General features: G+C 45.2%; 1 protein-coding gene across 5 annotated transcripts in view; it reads left to right on the top strand.

Annotated features, from left to right (window-relative positions):
* LOC135548776 (actin filament-associated protein 1-like 1) overlaps positions 1-26,372 on the top strand; it is a 53,870-nt gene that overhangs the window by 22,228 nt on the left and 5,270 nt on the right. For 3 of the 5 annotated variants that reach the window (XM_064978679.1, XM_064978683.1, XM_064978681.1), the window contains exons 2-14: positions 7,074-7,199; positions 7,358-7,441; positions 7,584-7,669; positions 7,754-7,874; positions 7,987-8,085; positions 8,200-8,411; positions 8,593-8,865; positions 23,555-23,648; positions 24,263-24,418; positions 24,696-24,907; positions 25,054-25,199; positions 25,352-25,424; positions 26,143-26,260. In XM_064978679.1, the coding sequence (XP_064834751.1) occupies positions 7,074-7,199; positions 7,358-7,441; positions 7,584-7,669; positions 7,754-7,874; positions 7,987-8,085; positions 8,200-8,411; positions 8,593-8,865; positions 23,555-23,648; positions 24,263-24,418; positions 24,696-24,907; positions 25,054-25,199; positions 25,352-25,424; positions 26,143-26,260 (1,800 nt within the window). The remainder of the gene's footprint in view (positions 1-7,073; positions 7,200-7,357; positions 7,442-7,583; positions 7,670-7,753; positions 7,875-7,986; positions 8,086-8,199; positions 8,412-8,592; positions 8,866-23,554; positions 23,649-24,262; positions 24,419-24,695; positions 24,908-25,053; positions 25,200-25,351; positions 25,425-26,142; positions 26,261-26,372) is intronic. The other 2 variants (XM_064978682.1, XM_064978680.1) reach the window with 2 other exon arrangements.

Genomic DNA, 26,372 nt, shown 5'->3' with positions numbered 1-26,372 from the left:
CCCAGTGGAAAGAGGGCAGAGACAGCAAGGGCGGCTCGTTGCTCCAGAGCCTTTCCGTTCACCTTCACACTCCTGGGCCAGACTACACTCAATCATATGACCCACTGAAGAGATGAGTCTTCAGTAAAGACTTAAAGGTTGAGACCGAGTTTGCGTCTCTCACATGGGTAGGCAGACCATTCCATAAAAATGGAGCTCTATAGGAGAAAGCCCTGCCTCCAGCTGTTTGCTTAGAAATTCTAGGGACAATTAGGAGGCCTGCGTCTTGTGACCATAGCGTACGTGTAGGTATGTACGGCAGGACCAAATCAGAGAGATAGGTAGGAGCAAGCCCATGTAATGCTTTGTAGGTTAGCAGTAAAACCTTATAATCTACAGATAAGATAAGAGATGTGAAGCCTCTCGTCTACTGAGAGAAACAACTGATCACCAGGGTAGCTGGTGAGCAGATGATTCTGTATAATGAAATGGTCCTCGCATGGGTTTGAGAGTGCCAGGAAGAAAGGTGTGGAAATTCATCCAAAATGTGTAATCCAAAATCTGGAGTCCATTCAATCCAAGATGGCGTAGCAGTCGGAAGCGTGTCTTTGTCTTCTCCTGTCCTGTCCCATGTATATATTGTTTTCTTCGTATATATTTCATATAGATTTTAATCTCACTTTCCATCTACGGACTGACAATACTCTCCTGCAACCTGCCTCACCCAATGTGTTACAGATCTGCTATTTTTATACTTTAGAACCGGAACCCCTTTCAGAAGCTAGCCAGCTAACTAGCTACTAGCTAGTAGTCAGTTAGCCAATGCTAGCGGTCCTCACCGTTAACTCCGATATCAGCCGGCCTCAACCCGGTCAATTTCTGCCAGTCTGCACAGCTCGATATCAACCCCGAGCATATCGGACTGCTTTTTTTCTACCACCGGATTCCTACCGCAAGGTCTGCACCTTTACACCGGAACTTCGCAGCTAGCTAGCTGCTATCCGAGTGGTTACTCCTGGTGAACGTCTTGTCCCGAAGCAAGCACCAGTTAGCCTGGAGCTAGCCTGGAGCTAGGCCCATCTCCCGGCTAGCCAAAGAGGTCCACCAGCCAATTCTTGGGCTCTTTTACAAATTGGCCTGGACCCTTTACCTCAAACATGGAGCCCTGCCGATCCATCACGACTGGTCTGCCGATGTAACCGTCCGAGGTGGTCTCAACAGGCTCTTTCGTTGCGACGTCAACGGATGCCCATCTGCTATCCCCGGGCCCGCTAGCTGTCTGAATCGCCGTGTCTCCAGCTCGCCTAGCGTAGCAGCGACTACGGAGTTTGCTCCTTGACCGATCTAGTGCTACTCATTAGACCCTATGATCACTCAGCTACACGTCTCTCCCTAATGTCAATATGCTTTGTCTATTGCTGTATTGTCTTATTTCAGAGAGCCCCTAGCCCTGCCCAATATGCCTTAGATAGCCCAATTGTTCCAACCCCACACATGTGGTGACCTCACCTGGATTAACTGGTGCCTCTAGAGACAAAACCTCTCTCATTGTCACACAATACCTAGGTTTACCTCCACTGTACTCACATCCTACCATATCCTTGTCTGTACATTATGCCTTGAATCTATTCTCCCGCGCCCAGAAATCTGTTCCTTTTACTCTCTGTTCCAAACGCACTAGACGACCAGTTCTTATAGCCTTTAGCCGTACCCTAATCCTCCTCCTCCTCTGTTCCTCTGGTGATGTAGAGGTTAACCCAGGCCCTGCAGCCCCCAGCAACACTCCCATTCCTCAGGCATTCTCATTTGTTGACATCTGTAACCGTAAAAGCCTTGGTTTCATGCATGTTAACATTAGAAGCCTCCTCCCTAAGTTTGTTTTATTCACTGCTTTAGCACACTCCGCCAACCCTGATGTCCTAGCCCTGTCTGAATTATGGCTTAGGGAGGCCACCAAAAATCCTGAAATTTCCATCCCTAACTACAACATCTTCCGACAAGATAGAACTGCCAAAAGATGCAGAGTTGCAATCTACTGCAGAGAGAGCCTGCAGCTGTCATACTATCCAGGTATGTGCCCAAACAATTTGAGCTTCTACGTGTAAAAATCCACCTTTCAAGAAACAAGTCTCTCACCATTGTCGCTTTTTATAAACCTCCTTCAGTCCCAAGCTGTGCCCTGGACACCAAATGTGAATTGATTGCCTCCTATCTATCTTCAGAGTTCATACTGTTAGGTGACCTAAACTGGGATATGCTTGACACCCCGGCCGTCCTACAATCACACATATTATTAAGGAACCTACCCGGCACAACCATGGGGCACCCACTTAGATATCATCTGAACCAATTTGCCCTCCAAATACACCTCTGCTGTCTTCAACCAGGATCTCAGCAATCACTGTCTCATTGCCTGCGTGCGTGATGGGTCCGCGGTCAAACTACCAACCCTCAACACTGTCAAACGCTCCCTAAAACACTTCAGCAAGCAGGCCTTTCTAATCGACCTGGCCCGGGTATCCTGGAAGGATATTGACTTCATCCCGTCTATAGAGGATGCCTGGTTGCTCTTTAACTTCTTGAAACTCCCCATCCCGGATCCGGGTTTGTCACTAAAGCCTCAGGCTCATTAGCATAACGCAACGTTAACGATTTCTGAAAATTGCAAATAAAATGAAAATAATGCGTCTGCTCTCAAGCTTAGCCTTTTCTTAACAACACTGTCATCTCAGATTTTCAAAATATGCTTTTGAACCATAGAAATTGACTAATTTGTGTAAGAGTATGCAAAGCTAGCATAGCATTTTGAGTAGCATTTAGCACGCAACATTTTCACAAAAACCAGATAACCAAATAAATAAAATCATTTACCTTTGAAGAGCTTCTGATGTTTTCAATGAGGAGACTCTCAGTTACATACCAAATGCGCAGTTTTTCCTGAAAGCGTCTGTGTGTAGGAGAAATCGTTCCGTTTTCTACATTGCGTCTGGCTACCGAAACGAACCGAAAATTCAGTCACCTACAACGTAAAACTTTTTCCCGATTAACTACATAATATCGACCGAAACATGGCAAACGTTGTTTGGAATCAATCCTCAAGGTGTTTTTTCACATATCTCTTCATTGATATGCAGTTCGTGGAAGCTTGCTTTCCTCTCTGTATCGCATGGAAAAATACTGGCAGGTGACTTTTGCGCACCAATTTCGGCGCAGGACACCGGGCGGACACCTGGTAAATGTGGTCTCTTATGGTCAATCTTCCAATGATCTGCCTACAAATACGTCACAATGCTGCAGACACCTTGGGGAAACGACAGAAAGGGCAGGCTCATTCCTCTCGCATTCACAGCCATATAAGGAGACAATGGAAAACAGAGCCTCAAAAATCCTTGTCATTTCCTGGATGCCATCTCATCTTGGTTTTGCCTGAAGCTCACGTTCTAGGGCACGCACAGAGAATATCTTGGTATTTCTGGACACGTCAGAGTGTTTTCTTTAGAATGGTATCAATTATATGCATAGTCGAGCATCTTTTTGTGACAAAATATCTTGTTTAAAACGGGAACGTTTTTCATCCAAAAATGAAATAGCGCCCCCATAGATGTAAGAGGTTAAAAGTGCTTTCCTCACCAACTTAAATAAGCCTGCCCCATTCAGAAAATGTATAACTAAGACCAGACATAGCCTTTGGTTCGCCCCAGACTTGACTGCCCTTGACTGCACAAAAACATCCTGTGGCGTTCTGCATTAGCATCGAATAGCCCCCGCGATATGCAACTTTTCAGGAAGTCAGGACCCAATATACCAATACAGTCAGTTTGGAAAGCTAAGGCTAGCTTTTTTGTTGTTGTTGTTTTTTTTACCCCTTTTTCTCCCCAATTTCATGGTATCCAATTGTTTAGTAGCAACTATCTTGTCTCATCGCTACAACTCCCGTACGGGGTCGGGAGAGACGAAGGTTGAAAGTCATGCGTCCTCCGATACACAACCCAACCAAACCGCACTGCTTCTTAACACAGCGCGCATCCAACCCAGAAGCAAGCCGTACCAATGTGTCGGAGGAAACACCGTGCACCTAGCAACCTTGGTTAGCGCACTGTGCCCGGCCCGCCACAGGAGTCGCTGTTGCGCAATGAGACAAGGATATCCCTACTGGCCAAACCCTCCCTAACCCGGACAACGCTAGGCCAATTGTGCATCGCCCCACGGACCTCCCGGTCGCGTCCGGTTACGACAGAGCCTGGGTGCAAACCCAGAGTCTCTGGTGGCAAAGCTGGTGCTGCAGTACACCACTGCGCTACCCGGGAGGCCCCAAGGCTAGCTTTTTCAAACAGAAATTTGCATCCTGTAGCACTAATTCCAAAAAGTGTTTGGACACTGTAAAGTCCATGGAGAATAAAAGCACCTCCTCCCAGCTGTTCACTGCACTGAGGCCAGGAAACACTGTCACCACCAATAAATCTAAGATAATCGATAATTTAAATAAGCATTTTTCTATGGCTGCTTTCCACCTGGCTAACCCTAACCAGCCAACAGCTCTGCACCCCCTGCAGCAACTTGCCTAAGCCGCCCTGCTTCTCCTTCACCCAAATCCAGACACCTGATGTTCTGAAAGAGCTGCAAAATCTGGATTACTACAAATCAGCTGGGCTAGACAATCTGGAAACTCTCTTTCTAAAATTATCAGCCGAAATTGTTGCAACTCCTATTACTAGCCTGTTCAAACTCTCTTTCGTATCGTCTGAGATCCCCAAAGATTGGAATGCTGCCACGGTCATCCCCCTCTTCAAAGGGAGAGAAACTCTAGACCCAAACTGTTATAGGCCTATATCCATCCTGCCCTGCCTTTCTAAAATCTTCAAAAGCCAAGCTAACAAACAGATCACCGAACATTTAGAATCCCACCGTACCTTCTCCACTATTCAATCTGGTTTCCGAGCTGGTCATGGGTGCACCTCAGCCACGCTCAAGGTCCTAAATAATATCATAACCGCCATCGATAAAAGACAGTACTGTGCAGCCGTGTTCATCGACCTGGCCAAGGCTTTCGACTCTGTCCATCACCGCATTCTTATTGGCAGACTCAATAGCCTTGGTTTCTCAAATGACTACCTCGCCTGGTTCACCAACTACTTCTCAGATAGAGTTCAGTGTGTCAAATCGGAGGGCCTGTTGTCCGGACGTATGGTAATCTTTATAGGGGTGCCACGGGGTTCTTATCTCTGTATATATCTATGATGTCGCTATTGCTGCTGGGGATTCTCTGATCCACCTCTACGCAGACGACACCATTCTGTATACATCTGGCCCTTTTCTGGACACTGTGTTAACAAACCTCCAAACAAGCTTCAATGCCACACAACACTCCTTCTGTGGCCTTCAGCTGCTTTTAAATGCTATTAAAACTAAATGCATGCTCTTCAACTGATTGTTGCCGGCACCCACCTGCCCGATGAGCTTCACTACTCTGGACGGTTCTGACTTAAAATATGTGGACAACTACCAAAAGGTGTCTGGTTAGACTGGTAACTCTCCTTCCAGACTCACATTCAGCATCTCCAATCCAAAATGAAATCTAGAATTGGCTTCCTATTTCGCAACAAAGCATCCTTCACGCATGCTGCCAAACATACCCTTGTAAAACTGACTATCCTACCGATCCTTGACTTCGGCGACGTCATTTACAAAATAGCCTCCAACACTCTTTTGTCACCAAAGCCCCATATAATACCCACCACAGCTACCTGCATGCTCTCGTTGGCTGGCCCTCATTATATATCCATCGCCAAACCCACTGGCTCCAGGTCATCTATAAGTCTTTGCTAGGTAAAGCCCCGCCTTATCTCAACTCACTGGTCACCATAGCAACACCCACCTGTAGCACCCACTCCATGCAAGTATATTTCACTGGTCATCCCCAAAGCCAACACTTCCTTTGGCTGCTTTTCCTTCCCGTTCTCTGCTGCCAATGACTGGATGAATTGCAAAAATCACTGAAGCTGGAGTCTTATGTCTCCCTCTCTAACTTTAAGCATCAGCTGTCAGAGCACTGTATCTGTACACAGCCAATCTGTAAATAGCACACCCAACTATCTCATCCCCATGTTGTTATTTATCCTCTTGCTCTTTTGCTCCCCAGTAATTATACTTGCACATCTATCACTCCAGTGTTAATGCTAAATTGTAATTATTTCACCTCTTTGGCCTATTTATTGCCTTACCTCCCTACTCTTCTAAATTTGCACACACTGTACATAGATTTTTTCTATTGTGTTATTGACTGTACATTTGTTTATGTGTAACTCTGTGTTGTTCTTTTTGTCGCACTGCTTTGCTTTATCTTGGCCAGGTCGCAGTTGTAAATGAGAACTTGTTCTCAAATGGCCTACCTAGTTAAATAAAGGTGAAATAAAATAAAAATTAAATTTGGACACTGTTGAGAAGTTCTCAGGGATAGACATTAAAGGTTGCTCTATTTCCTGGGCTAAGTGACCTGAGCAGGGGATTTTTTTATTACTGATAACAACCAGGATGCAAAGAGTACAGTAGTCTGGGTCTTTCTGGTTTATTTCCCTGCATGTAGTTTAAAATAGCTACTTAACATTTACGGCTAAGTGATCATAATCTTCGGGCAACCAAAAAACACTCCTAACTTGCCCAATGGGCGAATGCCTCTCAGACCTTAAAGGGTTACTTCAGGATTGAATCTATTTAAACGGAGTCAGATGAACACATGGATACCATTTGTATGTCTCTGTGTCCAGTATGAAGGAAATTATAGGTGGTTTTATGAGCCAATGCTAACTAGTGTTAGCACAATGACTGTCAATCATTGATTCTGCTTTTGTGACTATCATACCCGTTTATTGCATTAATCTGCCAGACCCCACATTATTATTATATTGTCTAGGTTCTTCCAGCCACCGTGTCTATATAACCAGATATCTGAGGTTAGCTCTTCCCAAAGCCACTTATGTTGTCAGCACAGAGTTGACCTATGAATATAATTTGCTCAGTAATTTTATTGTACAATCTCTTGAAATTGTCTCTCATTGTTTCATACATGACCTCTGACCTGTGTTCTTTCCCACCAGCGATGGAGTACCTGGTGAGTGAACTGAACGTGTTGCTGAAGCTGCTGGACCATGAGAGTGTGAGCACAGCCACAGCAGAGAAGATGAGTGTGATCCGGAGCCTACTGGGGCAGCTGCAGCCATCAGGTGAGTGTGTGTCTGTGTTCCAAGGGGGTGTTAATCATCGACCATGTCATCGACGCCCAGAAAGCATTTGTTGCTGGGGGTTAACTGCCTTGCTCAAGGTCAGAACGGCAGATTTTTGTTCATTTTTTCCATGTACTCAGTTTTCTTCTCTGTTAAAGTGAATGGATCAGACTTCGTATACATGAATACCTCCCTTTATGGAAATGGCACCAGCTTTGTGGAATCTTTGTTTGAGGAATTGGGTGAGTTAAATATCATATCTGTATTATTTCATATGGCAGAAGGAGAACTTGCTAGACAATCCTAGTATACAGTAGCACATTATTTAATTCTTAAAGGAAATCTTGAAAATTGTTTTATTTTTTATTGTCCCACTCCCAACAGATTGTGACCTGCATGAGCTCAGAGCTTCCCCAGAAGAACTGAAGGATCAGGTAGATGAGAAAACCTCCAAAATACCGCAGTCGAAAGTAAGATAGCCTTTTTGACTATACTATATAATTGCGTCTATAACACATTTGTTATTTTGCCTAACCCTAACCCTTTTCCCCCAGAGTCCCACTGACACCCCCCCTCCTCTGCCAACCACCCCTCCACCAGAGGACTACTATGAGGAGGCAGTGCCCCTGGACCCTGGCACGGTGCCCCAGTACATCACCAACATCGCCACATGCAGTGAGTACTCACATTTCCTCCCAACAGTCACCTATAACCATCTGAAGTCATTGTCCATACACATTGTTATTATTAGGTTACATCTAATCTGTTACCTCCTGCTTCCTTCTAGTCAGCTCAAGTCCCCCAAATTCCATTGAAGATGCATACTATGAAGACGCTGACGACAACTACCCCACCACCCGAATCAATGGCCCGCGCAAGAACTCCTGTGAGTATGAAACCGTAACACCCTGTTGAGATGAATGTGTCTGTGTGCTCTATTTGCATATTAGGAGGGAGAGAGGAGGAACCTTCTTATCCATTAACCTTTGTTTTTCTCCAGATGCTGATTCAGATGCGCTGAGCAGCTCCTATGAGTCGTATGATGAGGAGGATGAGGAGGCGAAGGGCCAGGACAGGACTCGGCGGTGGCAGTCAGAGGAGAACTCTGTGGGCCCCATGAAGGACTGTCGCATCTGTGCCTTCCTGCTGCGCAAGAAACGCTTCGGACAGTGGGCAAAACAGCTGACCGTTGTCCGTGACAACAGATTACAGGTAGGACAACAGGAACTTTTCTGCTGTCTGTTGCATGTGTTTATTATTAAATGCTTATTTCACACCAGGGCTGAGGTAACTAAGACACATTTTGACATAAGTGATATGCAGTGAATTTTATTTATTTTTTACAAGTCCCTTGTAAAGTATGAAAAACTATTGTTTGTGTCTTTCTCTGCAGTGCTACAAGAGCATCAAAGACAGCAGCCCACACATTGAGCTGCCGCTGAACCTGTGTAACGTCATCTACATCCCCAAAGAGGCACGCCGCAAGAAGCACAAGCTGCGTTTCTCCCTGCCTGGGGGAGAGGCCTTGGTGCTTGCTGTCCAGAGCAAGGAACAGGCAGAGCGATGGCTCAAGGTGATCCGGGAGGTGGTCAGTCAGGCCAGCAGCAATGACGGATTAGAGGGCTCCTCCTCTCCAATGATCCAGAGGAAGAAAGATCTGGACAAGGTGGGCTGCCCCTCAGTAACCCCGTTGGCTACCACACTCAGCCTATAGATCTGTAATCCAACACACTGTATCCACTGAACAGACCCCTATGGGCCCCCCTGTTTTCCTCAAATAGACTCAGACTCTCTGGGAACTGGTGCTATGTTTAACATCCACATATATCACCATGCTGCAGTAACCAGACAAACAAAGAGGTGTGATGATCAATAAGATGTCACAAAGCTTCCTGCATTCTTTTTCTTCTTTTCTTTTCACCGCATCAGGGATAATGTACACAGACGTTTTGGCTTCACAGCCTTCTTCAGAGTGTAGGTACAGTTTTCTTCAAATTCAAAGAAGAATTTGTAAAGGACAACATATAAGTAGCAGGTGCTTCTAATCAGGGTTTACCACTCATCTGCCAATCAGGGACGGGTCTTTTCTGGTCTACCTGTATACAAAATTAGTCAGAAAGAAGTACGGAGTTAAAGGGTATGGCAGTGGGCACGAAGGGCAACTCTCAATTCAATCGCCCCAGGTGTCCGCTCACCTGAATATATCACATCCATTCATGAGTTAGCCCACCACATAGGACATAAGGCAAAGCTGTTCATGAATATGTGGGTCCAACTCATAAACAACATACAAAATCTGATATGGATAGTGTTCTTGTATAACAGTATAATTGAGGCTTATAGGAAGGAGGTGAAATCGAATTCTTTAAGATAGAGAATTTGATTTATATATCCACATGGCTTCTCTTTGGAGTCATTTGTTGTCACAGTAAATAACCAGACAGAATGAAAACAGTCCAGTGAAGAGACAGACAGACATACTCCCTGTTTTGACACCCCTGGTGTAACACTGCCTGATCTTTATCAGTTCATGATGGTGTGTTTACTCAGTGTCAACACTCGATAGGAGGGGGGTTGATGCTCATGCTGCCTTGCTGACTGTGGGAAGGAAACAGCTGTCAAAGTAAAGGGCTAGCAATCAGCAACTGAAACTCCACATAGAGGAAAACAGAGTGATTTCATTACAGCCTAAATGTATGGCTTTGGACAGACAAACTGTTGAACCCATTTCAGGATTATTCTGAGACGATAATGGCTTTTATGTCCTAGCTGGAAATCGTTCTCTCGTTGCAGGGTCTACAGTTGAAGTCGGAAATGTACATGCACCTTAGCCAAATACATTTAACCACAGTTTTTCATAATTCCCGACATTTAATCCTACGAAAAATTCCCTGTTAGTTAGGATCGCCACTTTATTTTAAGAATGTGAAATGTCAGAATAATAGTAGAGAAAATGATTTATTTCAGCTTTTATTTCTTTCATCACATTCCCAGTGGGTCAGAAGTTTACATACACTAAATTTATATTTGGTAGCATTGCCTTTAAATTGTTTAACTTGGGTCAAACGTTTCGGGTAGCCTTCCACAAGCACCCACCATAAATTGGGTGAATTTTGGCCCATTCCTCCTGACAGAGATGGTGTAACTGACTCAGTTTTGAAGGCCGTGCTCGCACACGCTTTTTCAGTTCTGCCCACAAATTTTCTATAGGATTGAGGTCAGGACTTTGTGATGGCCACTCCAATACCTTGACTTTGTTGTCCTTAAGCCATTTTGCCACAACTTTGGAAATATGCTTGGGGTCATTGTCCATTTGGAAGACACATTTGCGACCAAGCTTTCCACTTCCTGACTGATTTCTTTAGATGTTGCATCAATATATCCACATAATGTTCCTCCCTCATGATGCCATCTATTTTGTGAAGTGCACCAGTTCCTCCTGCAGCAAAGCACTCCCACAACATGATGCTGACACCCCCTGTTCTACACGGTTGGGATGGTGTTCTTTGGCTTGCAAGCCTCCCCCTTTTTCCTCCAAACATAACGATGGTCATTATGGCCAAACAGTTCTATTTTTGTTTCATCAGAGCAAGGACATTTCTCCAAAAAGTATGATCTTTGTCCCCGTGTGCAGTTGCAAACCGTAATCTGTCTGTAAACAATTGTTAGAAAAATGACTTGTGTCTTGCACAAATTAGATGTCCTAATCGACTTGCCAAAACTTATAGTTTGTTAACAAGAAATTTGTAGGAGTTGTTGAAATGGTTGAAAATGTATTTTTAATTACTCCAACCTAAGTGTATGTGAACTTCCAACTTCAACTGTGTGTGGATGCGTGTGTGAGTTTGAAGTTTTTTTTTTCAATTTAAAGTTTTATTAAGTTTTCTTGTTTTTCAATCAACCAACAAAACACATTCCACATTCACAGATGTGACAGGCTTAAAAAAAAATATATATATATATAATAGTACATTTGAAAAAATGTAAATAAAATTAAAATGAAAGAAAGTCAAATAAAAACACTTATTTTTCTTAATCTATTTATTTTCCTTAGTGTATATATACACACACACACACACACACACACACGCACACACACACACACACACACACACACACACACACACACACATACATACATACTGTGGCAAACCTCTTCAAGGTCAGGAGCGTTTGTCACAAACTAAGTGGTAAACTGTCACCAAATCACCCAAGAATGAGAGTTCTTTCGAACAGGACAGTACCTGTGTGTTTGTTTCTCCGTCCTGGTCCACCCAGGCCGTAGGCGAGGTCAAGGATAGCAGGGTTCGGTACACGAATTGGGTTCTCGGTAGGTCCAGGTTCAAACGCCAACAGGTAAGTCCAAAACAGTCCAACTCATACACGGTAAATCCAGCCAATCTCTATTGTCTCTTTCTCTATTGTTCATAGGTCCTTCCAGCACTCTCTTCTTCTCTTCCTGGTTTTTCTTGACCCTTTATCTGTGGGTTGGCTCCACCTTCTGAGGGTTCCCCTTGCTTCTGGGACTTGTAGTTTTGGTGGTCGGCCATTTTGTGATCTGTAGTTCTGACAGGGGTGGCCATTTTAGTGATCGGGCAGAGCCCATTTATTAGTTCTGCTCTCACATATCTGCCATTTACCACTCGACCCCCTTCTTTGCCACACATCTCTCCCCCTAGATCCGACCCCCTAGGTCGGGCTACCGCAGCAAAATATGCGTGCATGCGGGATAACCCATCCACGTTTCCCATTTCCTTCCCTGCTCTGTGTTTCAAGTCATGAAACGGTTGGAGACTCAAAAACCACTGCATCACCCGCGCGTTCTTCTCTTTAGCCCTATGCATCCAGGTGAGTGGGGCATGGTCACTGATGAGGGTGAAGTGGCGCCCCAGCAGGTAGTATTTCAGGCTTTCTAGAGCCCACTTTACTGCCAGCGCCTCTTTCTCAACGACTGAGTAGTTGGTTTCCCGTGGTTCCAGCTTCCTGCTTAAAAACAGGATGGGGTGTTCCACCCCTTCTACCTCTTGGGATAGCACTGCTCCCAAGCCGACCTCTGAGGCATCCGTCTGAACCATAAACTCTCTCTCAAAGTCTGGTACCTCCAGCACTGGATTACAGCAGAGAGCCTCCTGTAATGTCCTAAATGCTTTGGTGGCCCTTTCATCCCATTTGACCATGTTTGGCCCTCTGGCTCTAGTCATGTCGGTAAGTGGGGCGGCCACTGTGGCATAACTTGGGATGAACTTCCGGTAGTAACCCGTCAGCCCTAGGAAGGCTCGAACCTGCTTCTTATTTACTGGTTTCGGCCATTCTCTAATTGCCTTCACCTTCTTATGTTGGGGTTTGATTAACCCTCTTCCCACAGTGTATCCAGGATACTCTGTTTCCTCTAACCCCACATAACACTTGGCAGGGTTTGCCATGAGCCCTGCCTTTCTAAGGGCGTCTAACACTGCCTGTACCCGGGGTAAGTGGGATTCCCAATCTGGGCTGTGGATCCCCACGTCATCTAAATAAGCTGCGGCATATGCTTTGTGCGGTTTTAGGAATTTGTCCATGAGCCGTTGAAAGGTGGCTGGGGCCCCGTGTAAGCCGAATGGCATGACGGTGTATTGAAACAAACCGTCAGGTGTTGCAAAGGCTGTCTCTTCTTTGGCCCTGGGGGTCAGAGGAATTTGCCAGTACCCTTTTGTCAGATCAAGAGTCGTAATGTACCGAGCATTACCAATTTTCTCCAGTAGTTCATCTACTCGGGGCATGGGGTAGGCATCAAACTTGGAGATTTCATTTACCTTCCGAAAGTCGTTACAGAACCGCAAAGACCCATCGGGCTTGGAGACCATCACAATTCGGCTAGACCACTCACTATGTGACTCTTCGATCACTCCAGCTGTCAACATTTTCTCCGCCTCTGCTCTAATCGCGGCCCGTCGAGCCTCGGGTACCCGATATGGCCTCATACTCACTTTTCTCCCTGGTAGGGAAACGATATCATGAGCCATAACCTCAGTTCGGCCAGGTACCTCTGAAAATACATCTCTGTTCTTCTGGATCAGGGTCTTCACTTCCTGTACTTGTGCTGGGGTCAGAGTGGGTGAGATATTTACTTCGGCTGTCTCCTGAGTGTGTGTGGGGTATGTGACCATTAGTGTTTCTCTCTCTCTCCATGATTTTAACAGATTTATGTGATAAATCTGTTCCTGGGGCCGTCGACCTGGCTGTCGGATCCGATAATTGACTTCTCCTATTCTCTCCAGTACTTCATATGGTCCTTTCCATGTGGCCAGTAGTTTACACTCTACCGTGGGGATCAGCACAAACACCTTATCTCCCGGTTGAAATTCCCTCAGGGTAGCCTGCCGGTTATAAGTGTGCCGCTGGTGCTCCTGTGCTTGTCTCATGTGCTCTCTGACGATGGGCATGACTGTGGCTATCCTGTCTTGCATTGCCGTGACGTGCTCTATGACACTAATATACGGGGTGGATTGGTGCTCCCAGGTTTCCCGGGCGATGTCTAAGATTCCCCGGGGATGCCTCCCATATACCAGCTCCAAGGGAGAAAACCCCAGCGAGGCTTGAGGAACCTCTCTAATGGCAAACATCAGATACGGCAACATGCAATCCCTGTTCTTCCCATCCTTATTGATTACCTTCCTGAGCATTGACTTCAGGGTCCGGTTGAATCTCTCGACCAGCCCGTCCGTCTGAGGATGGTAAACCAATGTCCTCAACTGTTTCACCTGCCACAGTTTACAAAGGTCCGCCATAATTCGGGACATAAAGGGGGTCCCCTGGTCGGTAAGGATCTCCTTTGGAACCCCTACCCTGGTGAACAAGAGCACTAATTCCTTTGAAATATTCTTGGAAGCCATCGTCCGAAGGGGAATGGCTTCTGGGTAGCGAGTGGCATGATCTAGAATGACCAGAATGTATTGGTGCCCTCTGGCGGATTTGGGTAGTGGGCCCACTAAATCCATCGCTATCCTCTCAAATGGTGTTTCGATTATGGGGAGTGGCACTAACGGGCTTCTAACAGCTGGTCGGGGAGCTGTTAACTGGCACTCCGGGCACTCTCCACAATGCCGAGCCACTTCAGCTTGAATTCCTGGCCAGTAAAACCTCCTTACAATCCGGTCTCGGGTTTTATCGATACCAAGGTGTCCACCCAGAATGTGCCCATGAGCTAGATCCAGTACTGTCCTCCGGTACCGAGTGGGAACCAACAACTGTTCCACCACATCAACCCCTATTTTTGAGACTCTGTACACCAAACCCTTTTTCATGATGAAGTGGGGAAAACTATTAGGCATCATACCAACATTTATGGGAGTACCATCTATGACCTGCACATCTGCTCTGGCTTGCTGCAGGGTTGGATCCTGGTTTTGGGCCGTCCCAAAATTAGTCAAGGAACCTGCCAGGTCTGCGGGTTCTAGATCGTCGTCCTCTGGATTCAGACCGACCCCAGCCCCACTAGTACCGGGCTGTTCGTTATCAGCGAGGTTTGCCACTTCATCCTCCTCCTCCCCTACTAGCACTTGTGATGTTGTCCCCTGGGAGACCTCTTTTCCTGGCTTTGGTTGAAGGCCCCATGCTTCTTCCTGCTTGGTCAGGGTTGTTGGCTTCTCAAATATGCCATTCTTGTGGCCTAACTTTGCAAAGTTAGTAAAGTCTCTACCCAATATTACATCATATGGCATCTTTGGGACCACACCGACCTCATAATCCAGCAGACCGTCCTCTGTTTGTATGCTCACTAAGGCTTTGGGGTACAGACGGGTATCCCCATGAATGCATGTAACACTGATATCCTCTCTTGTATCCAGTTTATGATTCGGCACTAGGCTTGCAACGACCAGGGTTAGCATACTGCCGGAATCCAGCAGTGCTTCAACCTCTTTCCCTTCAACCTTCACCCTGCACATATGTTTGTTTCTTAATCTTTCAAGTACAGTGGTTACAACAGGACATGCATACCGTATATCATCTTCATTTTCACCGAGGTTACATTGCATTGGCTCTTCTTTAATAGGGCAGTAGGCTGCAATATGTCCTGGTTGATTACAATTGTAACAGATAATAGGGGTTTGGGGGGGAGACCCCCTCGACACCCAGTCCCGGTTTCCGTTTTTTCCCTTAATGTCTCGGCCTGATTCTGATTCTTTCCTCATGGCCCCACGCTGCTCTCTTCCCCCTCTATATGCTGGGACAGCCTTACCCTGTCCGCTGGTTTGCCCATGCCTGGGGAACGGGAATCTTTCCTCCTATGCCTGCTCAGCTGTTCCTGCCATACAATACCGTTCAACCAGGCCCACGAGATGGTCGGCGGAAAGTACCTCGTTCTGGCCAACCCATCGTCTCACTTCTTGGGGTAGACCTCGCTGAAACTGATTGAGTACGATGGGCTCGACGATCTCGGTGGATGACCGGGTCTCTGGTCGCTACCATTTCCGTGCCAGATGAAGTCGAACATCTGTGTTCGTGGGGGTTGTCCCGGTCGGTAGGACCACTGGTGGAAGCGGTGTGCCCTCACGGTATTGGTCACTCCCAGTCTAGTCAGGATCTCTCCCTTTAGTTTATCGTAATCCTGTGCATCTTTCAACTCCAGGTCGAAATACGCTTTTTGAGCGTCCCCTGCCAGGTATGGTGCCAGAAGCCCTGCCCATTCTTCTTTTGGCCACTTCTCCCTCTCTGCCGTCCTTTCGAAGGTGGTAAGATATGCTTCCACATCATCCTGCGCTGTCATTTTTTGAAGAAAATGATTGGCCCTCCTCTGGGTATTTGCAGCTGGTAATTGAGCCCCAATTTGGTCCGCTAGAACCTTTAGGCCTTCTCTTAATTCCCGGGTGTTTCTCTCTTGCTCTTCTCTGAGCAGCTGGTTGGTGCGGTGCTGGACCTGTAACGTGTCCTGATACATTTGCATTGCATCCTGATGAGCTATTTGTTGAGCTCTAGTTGCCTCTTGTTGGGCGGCCGCCGCTTGTAACAGGGCCTGTATGGCTCCCTCCACACTCATTTTCCTGAGTAACTGTCCTAACCAAACAAAGCCACAAAAAAAACCTGACTCCCCTTTGGAGTGCTAACTGAACATTTTTCTTTTTCTTCTACCTAACCAGTGGTATGGTTAGTCCATGCCCGCATCCTCCACCACGTGTGGCAAACCTCTTCAAGGTTAGGAGCGTTTGTCACAAACTAAGTGGTAAACTGTCACCAAATCACCCAAGAATGAGAGTTCTTTCGAACAGGACAGTACCTGTGTGTTTGTTTCTCCGTCCTGGTCCACCCAGGCCGTAGGCGAGGTCAAGGATAGCAGGGTTTGGTACACGAATCGGGTTCTCGGTAGGTCCAGGTCCAAACGCCAACATGTAAGTCCAAAACAGTCCAACTCATACACGGTAAATCCAGCCAATCTCTATTGTCTCTTTCTCTATTGTTCATAGGTCCTTCCAGCACTCTCTTCTTCTCTTCCTGGTTTTTCTTGACCCTTTATCTGTGGGTTGGCTCCACCTTCTGAGGGTTCCCCTTGCTTCTGGGACTTGTAGTTTTGGTGGTCGGCCATTTTGTGATCTGTAGTTCTGACAGGGGTGGCCATTTTAGTGATCGGGCAGAGCCCGTTTATTAGTTCTGCTCTCACATATCTGCCATTTACCACTCGACCCCCTTCTTTGCCACAATACATACATACATACATACATACATACATACATACATACATACATACATACATACATACATACATACATACATACATACATACATACATACATACATACATACATACATACATACACGTACTCATAAACAAAGTTAAAATAAAAACACACAAAAAAACATAACACTTGCAGCAGCACTATCAAGGTTCTTATCAGCTATTTCTAGCATTCCCTGAGATGACGGGCCAATAATTTGTTTTTAGGTTTTACAGTACCTTACACAACATGTATCTGCGCATTTCTCTAGTCACCCCATTCACTCTGTCCAGTTTGAAATATAGTTGAGTAGTGGAGACCAGAGTCTATCAAACTTGGGCTGTCTCTTGTGGAGGTCATAAGTGAGCTTTTCAAGAGGGTGAAAGTCAACAATCTGGTCAATCCACATTTTAAATGTAGGAGGGGTATTAGAGGCCCACAATAGAAGAATACATTTCTTAGCAAAGTATGTAATAGTCATGAGCAAATTTTCTCTGTCAGGATCAAGAACAAAGTCCTGCTGGGCATTAAGAAGATAGATACACGGGGTCATAACAAACTGTACCTCTAGTATTTTCTGTGCAGCAGTATGTATAGATGCCAGAATCTGGCAATCTCTCTACAGCTCCAAAATACATGCATATAGATTCCACTTTCAGAGGTACATCTTTTACAGTTAGGAGACATATCTGTTTTCATTCTATGGAGTCTCAAAGGAGTAGAATAAAAATTTTACAAAAATTTGTTATTAGATTCTTTCATTTTTACATTGGTAGAGGAGCAGTATACCCTGTTGCAAACCTCCGCCCATAACTCATCACTGATAGTCAGACCAAGGTCCTTTTCCCAGATTATTTTCAAAGGAGTAAAGGAGGAGCCTCCTTTCTCAGAAAGGAGTCTATAGATGTAAGATATTTAGCCTTTAACTTCTTGCGTCGAGCAATCCCGGATCCGGGATTCTATTTATAGCCTCAAGCTCATTAGCATAACGCAACGTTAACTATTCCTGAAAATCGCAAATGAAATGAAATAAATATATTTGCTCTCAAGCTTAGACTTTTGTTAACAACACTGTCATCTCAGATTTTCAAAATATGCTTTTCAACCATAGCAAAACAAGCATTTGTGATAGCTAGCGTAGCATTTAGCGTAGCATTTAGCGGGCAACATTTGCACAAAAACCAGAAAAGGATTCAAATAAAATCATTTACCTTTGAAGAACTTCGGATGTTTTCAATGAGGAGACTCTCAGTTACATAGCAAATGTTCAGTTTTTCCTGAAAGATTCTTTGTGTAGGAGAAATCGCTCCGTTTTGTACATCATGTTTGGGTACCAAAAAAACACGAAAATTCAGTCATCAAAACGGCGAACTGTTTTCCAAATTAACTCCATAATATAGACTGGAACACGGCAAACGCTGTTTAGAATCAATCCCTAATGTGTTTTTCACATATCTCTTCATTGATATATCGTTCGTGGTAGTCTCCTTTCTCCGGTGAATCGCTTGGAAAAAGACGTGCAGTTGAAGACGCACCAATTTCGACGGAGGACACCGGGCGGACACCTGGCAAATGTAGTCTCTTATGGTCAATCTTCCAATGATATGCCTACAAATACGTCACAATGCTGCAGACACCTTGGGGAAACGATAGATCGGGCAGGCTCATTCCTTGCGCATTCACAGCCATATAAGGAGACAATGAAAAACAGAGCCTCAAAAATCCTACTCATTTCCGGGTTGAAGTTTCATCTTGGTTTTGCCTGTAGCATCTGTTCTGGGGCACTCACAGACAATATCTTTGCAGTTCTGGAAACGTCAGTGTTTTCTTTCCAAAGCTATCAATTATATGCATAGTCGAGCATCTTTTTGTGACAAAATATTGCGCTTAAAACGGGCACGTCTTTTTATCCAAAAATGAAATAGCGCCCCTATAGATGTAACAGGTTAATGGATTGTGCTGTGACAAGAAGGGTTTCAACATCATTCAACTGAGTTCTAAACCTCCTGAGGTAAATGAGGAAATGACATGTCTAATTTGAAGATATTTGTTTTTTAAATGGATCTTGGCACATCGAATTCACTGCAGAGCTCTTGAAAGGATTTCAGTGTAGTGGTTTTCTGATGAAATAGGTCTGAAAAGGTCCTGATTCCTAGAGTATGCCAAAGATTAAAGTTGGCATCCCTCAGGGCTTTTGGCAAGTCTGGGTTGCCTACTATAGGCGAGTGAGAACATATTTGGGAGGAAATATCCAGGTATTTCTTACAGTCCCTCCACGCTAGTAGGGTGCTGTAAATCACAAAGGTTTTGGCTATGTTGCCCACTTCACTAAAGTTATTAATGAATATAATTGAGCTTAAGGGCAATGAACCACAGGATTGGGCTTCTATCTGAATCCACGTTGACTCTTGTTAGCATGTTGCGGATTTGGGCAGACCAGTAGTACAATTGAAGGGAGGGAAGGGCAAGACCACCCTTAGATTCAGGTTTCGATAGAGTGGAAAACTTGATCCTAGGTTTTTTATTGCCCCATATAAATTTGGTGATGCTTTGGTTAGTTGTTTTGAAGAAGGAAACTGGGATATAGCATGGGAGCATCTGAAATAAGTAGTTCAGTCTAGGGAGGACGTTCATACGTATGACATTAATTCTTCCTACTAAGCTAATTGGGAGGGAGATCCGGGTTTGGAGATCGTTCTTGATTTGATCCAGGAGTGGAAGATAATTTTCCTTAAAAAGGCTATTCAGATCTGGTGTTATGAAGATCCCGAGGTATTGAAACCCCTGTGTTTTCCATTGGAAAGGACATAGTGTCTTCATAGAGCTGGTGAGTGTAATATTGAGAGGGCAGACAGTGGATTTGTTAAAATTGATCTTATAACCTGAAAACTTGCCATACTTAGCAATTTTGTCTAAAATGAGAGGGAGGGATTTCTCAGGGTTGGATATGTAGAGCAAGACATCATCCGCGTAAAGCGAAATCTTGTGCTGCAGGCCGCCTGCAGAAACACCCATAATACTTGGATTGCTCCTTATCAGCTCTGCCAGAGGCTCCGCCCCCAACAGGTAGAGCAGGGGGGACAGCGAGCACCCTTGCCTTGTGCCTCGTTCCAGAGGGAATCTGTCAGAGTTCAGTCCATTAGTAGTCACCATGGCATTTGGATGAGAGTATAGTGATTTGATCCATTTAATACAATTTGGGCCCATATTGAACTTTTCTAAGACTGAAAACAGAAAGCTCCACTCCATCCTGTCAAACGCCTTCTCAGCATCCAGTGAAGCCAGCAGGACAGTGAAGCCAGCAGGGTCTTCTGTGCGTTTAATTGATCAATAATATCAAAAAGACGGCGAATGTTATCAGAAGAGTATCTGTCTCTAATAAATCCAGTTTGGTCCGCTTTTATTATTTTGGGAAGAAGAGTGTTTAGTCTTTTGCGAGCAATTTGGTAATTATTTTATAGTCGAAATCCAACAAGCTTATGGGCCGGAAGGACGAGCAGGATAGAGGGTCCTTGTCCTTTTTTAGCAACACTGTAATGCGGGCTGTGTGCATTGAGTCTGGGAGAACTCTGTTTTTGCAAAAATCCTCCAGCATTGGCATGAAGATGGGGTGGAGCTGGGGCCAAAAAGTTTTGTAGAACTCTCTTGGGAATCCATCTGGGCCTGGGGACTTATTAGGTGGCATGGATGCAATTGCCTCCAGGATCTCCTCAGGAGTGAAGCGGGAGTTGAAATCTTCTTGGTCGGTCTCTGATAGTTTAGGTAGCGAGATTCCCTCTAGGAAAGAGTGGAGTTCTGCCATGTGTTTTCTCTCAGAAGTGTATAGTTTGCAGTAAAAATCATGAAAAGTTAAATTGATATTTTTTTGGGACGTATGTGACCTCGTCCTCTGCTGTTTGGATAGCCATGATTGTACGCTCTGACTGCTCCTTTTTTAATTGGTAAGCAAGCAATCTACTGGGCCTATTGCTATACTCATGGTATTTCTGTTTAGTAAAGAAAACCTTTTTTTTAATCTCCCGAGTGTAGTCCAAATTCAGTTTGGCTTTGACTGCTTTAAGATGACTCCAGGAGGTGCTGTCTGGGGATTGTTTATGTATTTTTTCACAGCATTCCAGCTCCCTCTCAAGATCTAGCCTGTGTGCCTCCATTGCTTTTTTCTTAGAGGAAGCATATGCGATTAGATGACCTCTTAGTGTGGCTTTAGCAGCGTCCCACATTGTGGCCGGAGAAACAGGAGAATCTTTGTTGTCTTGTGTGTAGTTGTCTATCCATGTAGTTACCAATGTATGGAACACTTCATTTGATAGCATGGAGGTGTTGAATTTCCAGCTCTTTGACCTCGGGATGTTTTGCAGAGGTCAAAGTGGAGGTGGACAAAGGCGTGATCTGAAAGTGCTATGGGTCCGATTGTATATGTGGCTGAATTTATGAAACTCTTTGGGATAAAAATGTAATCTATACGGGAGTAGGTGTTATGGACATTAGAGTAGTATGTATAGTCCATAGATGAGCTATTCGTCTCTCTTCAGATATCTATCAGTCCCATCTCTTTAGTAAGAGAGTTCAACATCTTTGCAGATCTAGGATTTGTGGTGGGGACTTGAGATGTTTTGTCTAGGGTTGGGTTAAGGATACAATTAAAGTCTCCGGCCACCACGCCAAAGGAGACACAATGCTCATTGAACAGGGTTATCATTTTTGACATGAAGGCAGGAGTATCTGTGTTAGGGGCGTATATGTTTAATATAGTAATTGGTTGACCATATAGTGACCCAGTTATCAAAATAAATCTTCCCTCCGGATCAGATATGTTTTTGTCAATTATGAATGGAACATTTTTATGGATAAGTATGGCTGTGCCTCTACTGTCTGATTTGAAAGATGAGAAATACACCTGTCACACCCAAGCTCTGCGGAGTTTGGCATGTTCAGCATCACAGAGGTGTGTCTCTTGTAATAACGGGATGTCTGCTTTTTCCATTTTTTAGAGCACATAGTATCTTTTTCCGTTTTATTGCATGCCCTAGACCATGGCAGTTCCATGTCAATAGATTTAAGGTGCTAGTCATCGTCATCGAACAGTAATCGAACTTTAGTGCAAGTCATCGCTGGGTAAAAGTGGATAGCAGTTACAGCTGCGTTCACATAAAAGGAAAATAAATGGTGTACATAAAATAATAATCTCTGAACACCCCAGCCGAGTTCCCAAACAATTCGACACATCCCGTTGGATCTATTCCCCCCGCTCAGTCTCAATTATGTGTTCCGAATAAAACGCATTTAGTCATTGGTCTGTTTCTCATTGACCAGGATTGTCTTTCAAAAAACGTTTTGCTTCTTCGGGAGTGTTGAAGTGTCGTAAGGTTCCTTGGTGAAGAATCCTGAGCTCGTTTGGGTATTTGAATCCCCTGAAGATGCCTCGGTCAATTGAGTATTTCTTCACTTCGTCAAACTCTCTGCGCTTTCGGCGTATACCAGCTGACAGGTCCTGGTGTAAAGCGAGTTTGGCGTTTCCCAATGTGATGGTGTTGTTTTTCGCCGTCTGTAGGACTCGTTCCTTGTCGGTGAATCTCAGGAAACGTATGGTGATTGGGCGCGGTGGTTGTCTGGCTGCTGGTGGGGGCCTCAGTGCTCGGTGAGCTCTCTTGAGTCCTATGGGCCTGTCGGTGGACAGGTGGAGCCACTCGGGAAGTTTGTCTTGCAGGTAGCGGATCAGTGGCATGTTTCCCTCTTCTTTTTCGCCCAGATTGAATAGAACACAATTATTCCTTCGCCCCCTGTTTTCCAGGTCCTCTGTTTTCTCTTCCAGATGCTCGATTTTCTTTTTAGCATATGCTATTGTTTCCATGGCATCTGTCAATAAGTTTTCCATGGATAGGATTTGCCCCTCTGCCTTAACCATAAATGCAGGGGCACCTGGACATCTTGTTGTTGATGTCAGGCAAAGCGTTTTCCAGGATTGTCACCTTGCCCCCTATCGCACTGAGCTGAGAGTTAATGGCATCTAATTTGGTGTTTAGTTCTGTACGTTGGGATCTCAACTCAGAAAGGATGTCTTCGACAGAGTGCGAGGTTGGCATTCGTTGTGCCTCGGGGGGAATTTTTTTAATTTTACCTTTATTTAACCAGGCAAGTCAGTTAAGAACACATTCTTATTTTCAATGACGGCCTGGGAACAGTGGGTTAACTGCCTGTTCACGGGCAGAACGACAGATTTGTACCTTGTCAGCTCGGGGGTTTGAACTCACAACCTTCCGGTTACTAGTCTAACGCTCTAACCACTAGGCTACCCTGCCGCCCCGGGTTCTCTTGCTCCTGGCGCTAGCTTTTTCTGAAGCTAGCTTCTTCTTGGAGGCTTTTTCCGTCGCTAATAATGGAGTCCGGGTAAAAATGTCACCTGTAGTGTCGCCTTTTGTAGCCGCCATGACTTTTTCTTACTAAAGCTAAATGGGTTTGAACTTGGAGTGGAGGTAAGAATAGGAAATGGAAACTACTTGTGCGGAGCTCTTAGTTCATGCGGCCATCTCGTTCAAGGGTCATGTGATCCCCGTGTTTTAAGTTTTTAAAGCCACGTGCACAAGTACAGTGACATGCCTTTCTGGCGAGCATGGCATGCCCCGCCACTAACCTAATCCCCCCCCCCCCTCCCTTCTTCTGTATTAGTTACTAGGAGCTGACAAGCACACCTCCGACTCTGACAGCGTGGCCACTGGTGACAACCTGCCCTCTGGTCAGCTCCGGGACAACTGTGACCAAGGTTAGGCCCCAATCTGCCTCAAAATACCTGAGCATCCCCGTATGTCTGTATTCTTATATACATACTGCAGCTTTGTATTTACCTGTCTGCATTCTGATAGTTCTACATTGTGAAAGACCACGTCAGTTACAAGATGTAAGGAGGATCTGTATTTGAATTTTAGAAAAACATTCTGTTCTGTATTTTAAACTGTGAGTCACAGGCCCAAGCAGAGTGAAGTGTAGCACTATGTTGGGCAGTAGATTGTCTACATAGAGAAGGAGAAAAATCTCATGAATAAACAAGGAGAGCGATCCATGTTCTTGGGTCAGAAGAGGGGTAAACATTTTGATGTTTTACCTAAAGCACATAAAAGACAGGAAGTGTGGCTCAGAGCAGAAACATCCTTCCTGCCCTCTTCCTGCCTTTGTCTCACACTGACATCATAGGACATATACTGTACGTACACAAGGCAGAGAGAGTAGCACCTGATAGGCAGAGCGGGGAGACTTCCGACCGCCCCCCCCAAAAAAAATATTGCGCCACATTATAACTTGAGCTTCCAGTAAATAAGAATCCTAAAAAAAAGAAGTGTTTTCAGACACATTTGTAAATGACTGTGTGTTTCTATTCAGGGAAGGGGAAGAGGGGGGCGTTTACAGAGCTGACAGGATCTATGAGCAGAGCGGCTGGACGGAAGATCAACAGGATCATCAGTTTCTCTAAGAAGAAGCCTCCTCTCCCAGGAGACACTCTGACCTCTTCCTACCGTGACGACAATCCCCGCTGTGGTGAGCACATCCATGTCATATTTTACATTTTTCTTTCTCTCAGTCATAATCTCTGGGCTGAACCCTGTGCATAGCTAGTTGTAGCTACTTATTACTGCAAATTGAGATTCTGCAGCCTCCCAGGCTATACATTATGTACTCTGCATTATGTTACTATTCTCATCTTTCTTTTGTCCTCCCACCTTTAAAATCTGTTATTTTCCACTTCCCCATATAATAACCTTTATGGAAAGTCCAACAGTGAGAATATGTATGTATTCCTTTCCCTTTTCCCCAGGTTATCTGAATGTGCTTGTGAACCAGTGTTGGAGGGAGAGATGGTGCTGTGTAAAGGGTGGAACACTGTACCTGCACAAAGAAAGGGGTGACCTGCGTACTCACATCAGCACTGTGGTCCTCCATGGGGCTGAGGTCGTACCTGGACTGGGGCCCAAGCACCCCTTCGCTTTCCGCATCCTGCAAGGAGGCAACGAGGTGGCTGCATTGGAGGTATGTCTGTGTGTGTGTGTATTTTTATCCCAATTTATGATATTTTCTCCCCTATTACAGACTTAAATCTCTTGCCCAGTATCTCCGGTTTGTCTCATGGGTTCTAGTCCCCTTTGGGATCAGTGACATGTGGTGATGTGTCTCAGGCCAGCTGTTCAGAGGAGATGGGCCGCTGGCTGGGGGTCCTGCTGGCAGAGTCTGGCTGCGCCACCACCCCAGAGGCCCTGCACTACGACTATGTGGACGTGGACACCATCACTAACATCACAGACGCAGCAAGACACTCCTTCCTGTGAGTCTCATAGAGTGGGGCTTGGCCCTTTGGCCTGGGATCCTTTCTAAATGCTCAAAGTGCTTAACATTGTAAGGGGAGTACATTGCTAATGCTAGATGGTCATTATTGGTAAACGCTTACGTCTCTTTACTCCTCATCTTGTCTCATAGTTGGGCTACCTCCTCCAGTGGCGCCTCCACAGACACCAGAACCTATGATGAGGTTCCTTATGAGGGTGTATTGGTAAGGAGATTTACAGTAAATCGAATGAATCCGCACGTCTGTGTCCACCCTTAACTGCAGCTGAAGCTTAAAGGATCCAGTTGATGAATGATCTGTTCCACGATCCTCTCATATCTCAGGGAGTAGGAGTCAGAGGGCTTTTTATTCTAGCGCAGTTTGAAGGCCTGCTGAAAGTCGATAGGCTCCTCTGTGTGTATGTGGGAGGGGAGATAGTGTTCCATGGATGATTTCTGATGAGCTTCTTTCAGAAATGTTCTGAGTTGTGTAAGCAGTACAGAGAGCTCGCACACAGCCGGACTCTTTTGGGAAAACTCTTTGCTGGAAAGTATGACAATCATATCCAACTGGGTATCCAGCTGTGTCAAGTCTTTTCATTCAATCCAGCTTTCACAATTTCACTGTAATACTTTGTGATAAATCTCTCACATTCCAGTTTGCTCAACTTGAAGTGGTTAGTTTATTTAACGTGTGGTCTAGTTTCTCAAAAACAGTAAGTTTCCAGTAACTTTTCCAATTCCAAACTTTACATATCACACATTAGTGACAGAGTTCATCTGAGTTCATCCTCTCTTCCTCTCTTTCACCACTGGCCATCACCTCTTTTCAACTCTTTATTCACTCATATCTTTCTCCACTACACACCTTTCCCTCCCTGTTACCCTGTCTTTCTTATCATATCTCCTTTCCCGATCCCCCTTCCCTACGCTTCCCTCCACAGCAGCCAGAGGAGCCAGTACCCAGACCAGGAGCTCAGGTGAAACGCCACTCTTCTTTCTCCAGCAGCAGAGAGATAGAGAAGGCGGATTCCTTAGTCACCATAAAGAGACACGGCTCCAGTAAGTCCCCCGACGGTCAGCCAAGACTGTGTGTGATGCTGGGAACATAGGGGGGAATTGGACATTATCTTTTTAGACTATTCCTAGAATATACCTATATGATTTATAAATG

The sequence above is a fragment of the Oncorhynchus masou genome, chromosome 11 (genome assembly GCF_036934945.1).
Source record: "Oncorhynchus masou masou isolate Uvic2021 chromosome 11, UVic_Omas_1.1, whole genome shotgun sequence".
Lineage (NCBI taxonomy): Eukaryota > Metazoa > Chordata > Actinopteri > Salmoniformes > Salmonidae > Oncorhynchus > Oncorhynchus masou.
Note: the sequence above shows the minus strand (reverse complement) of the source record. Positions and strands in the feature narration are given on the sequence as shown.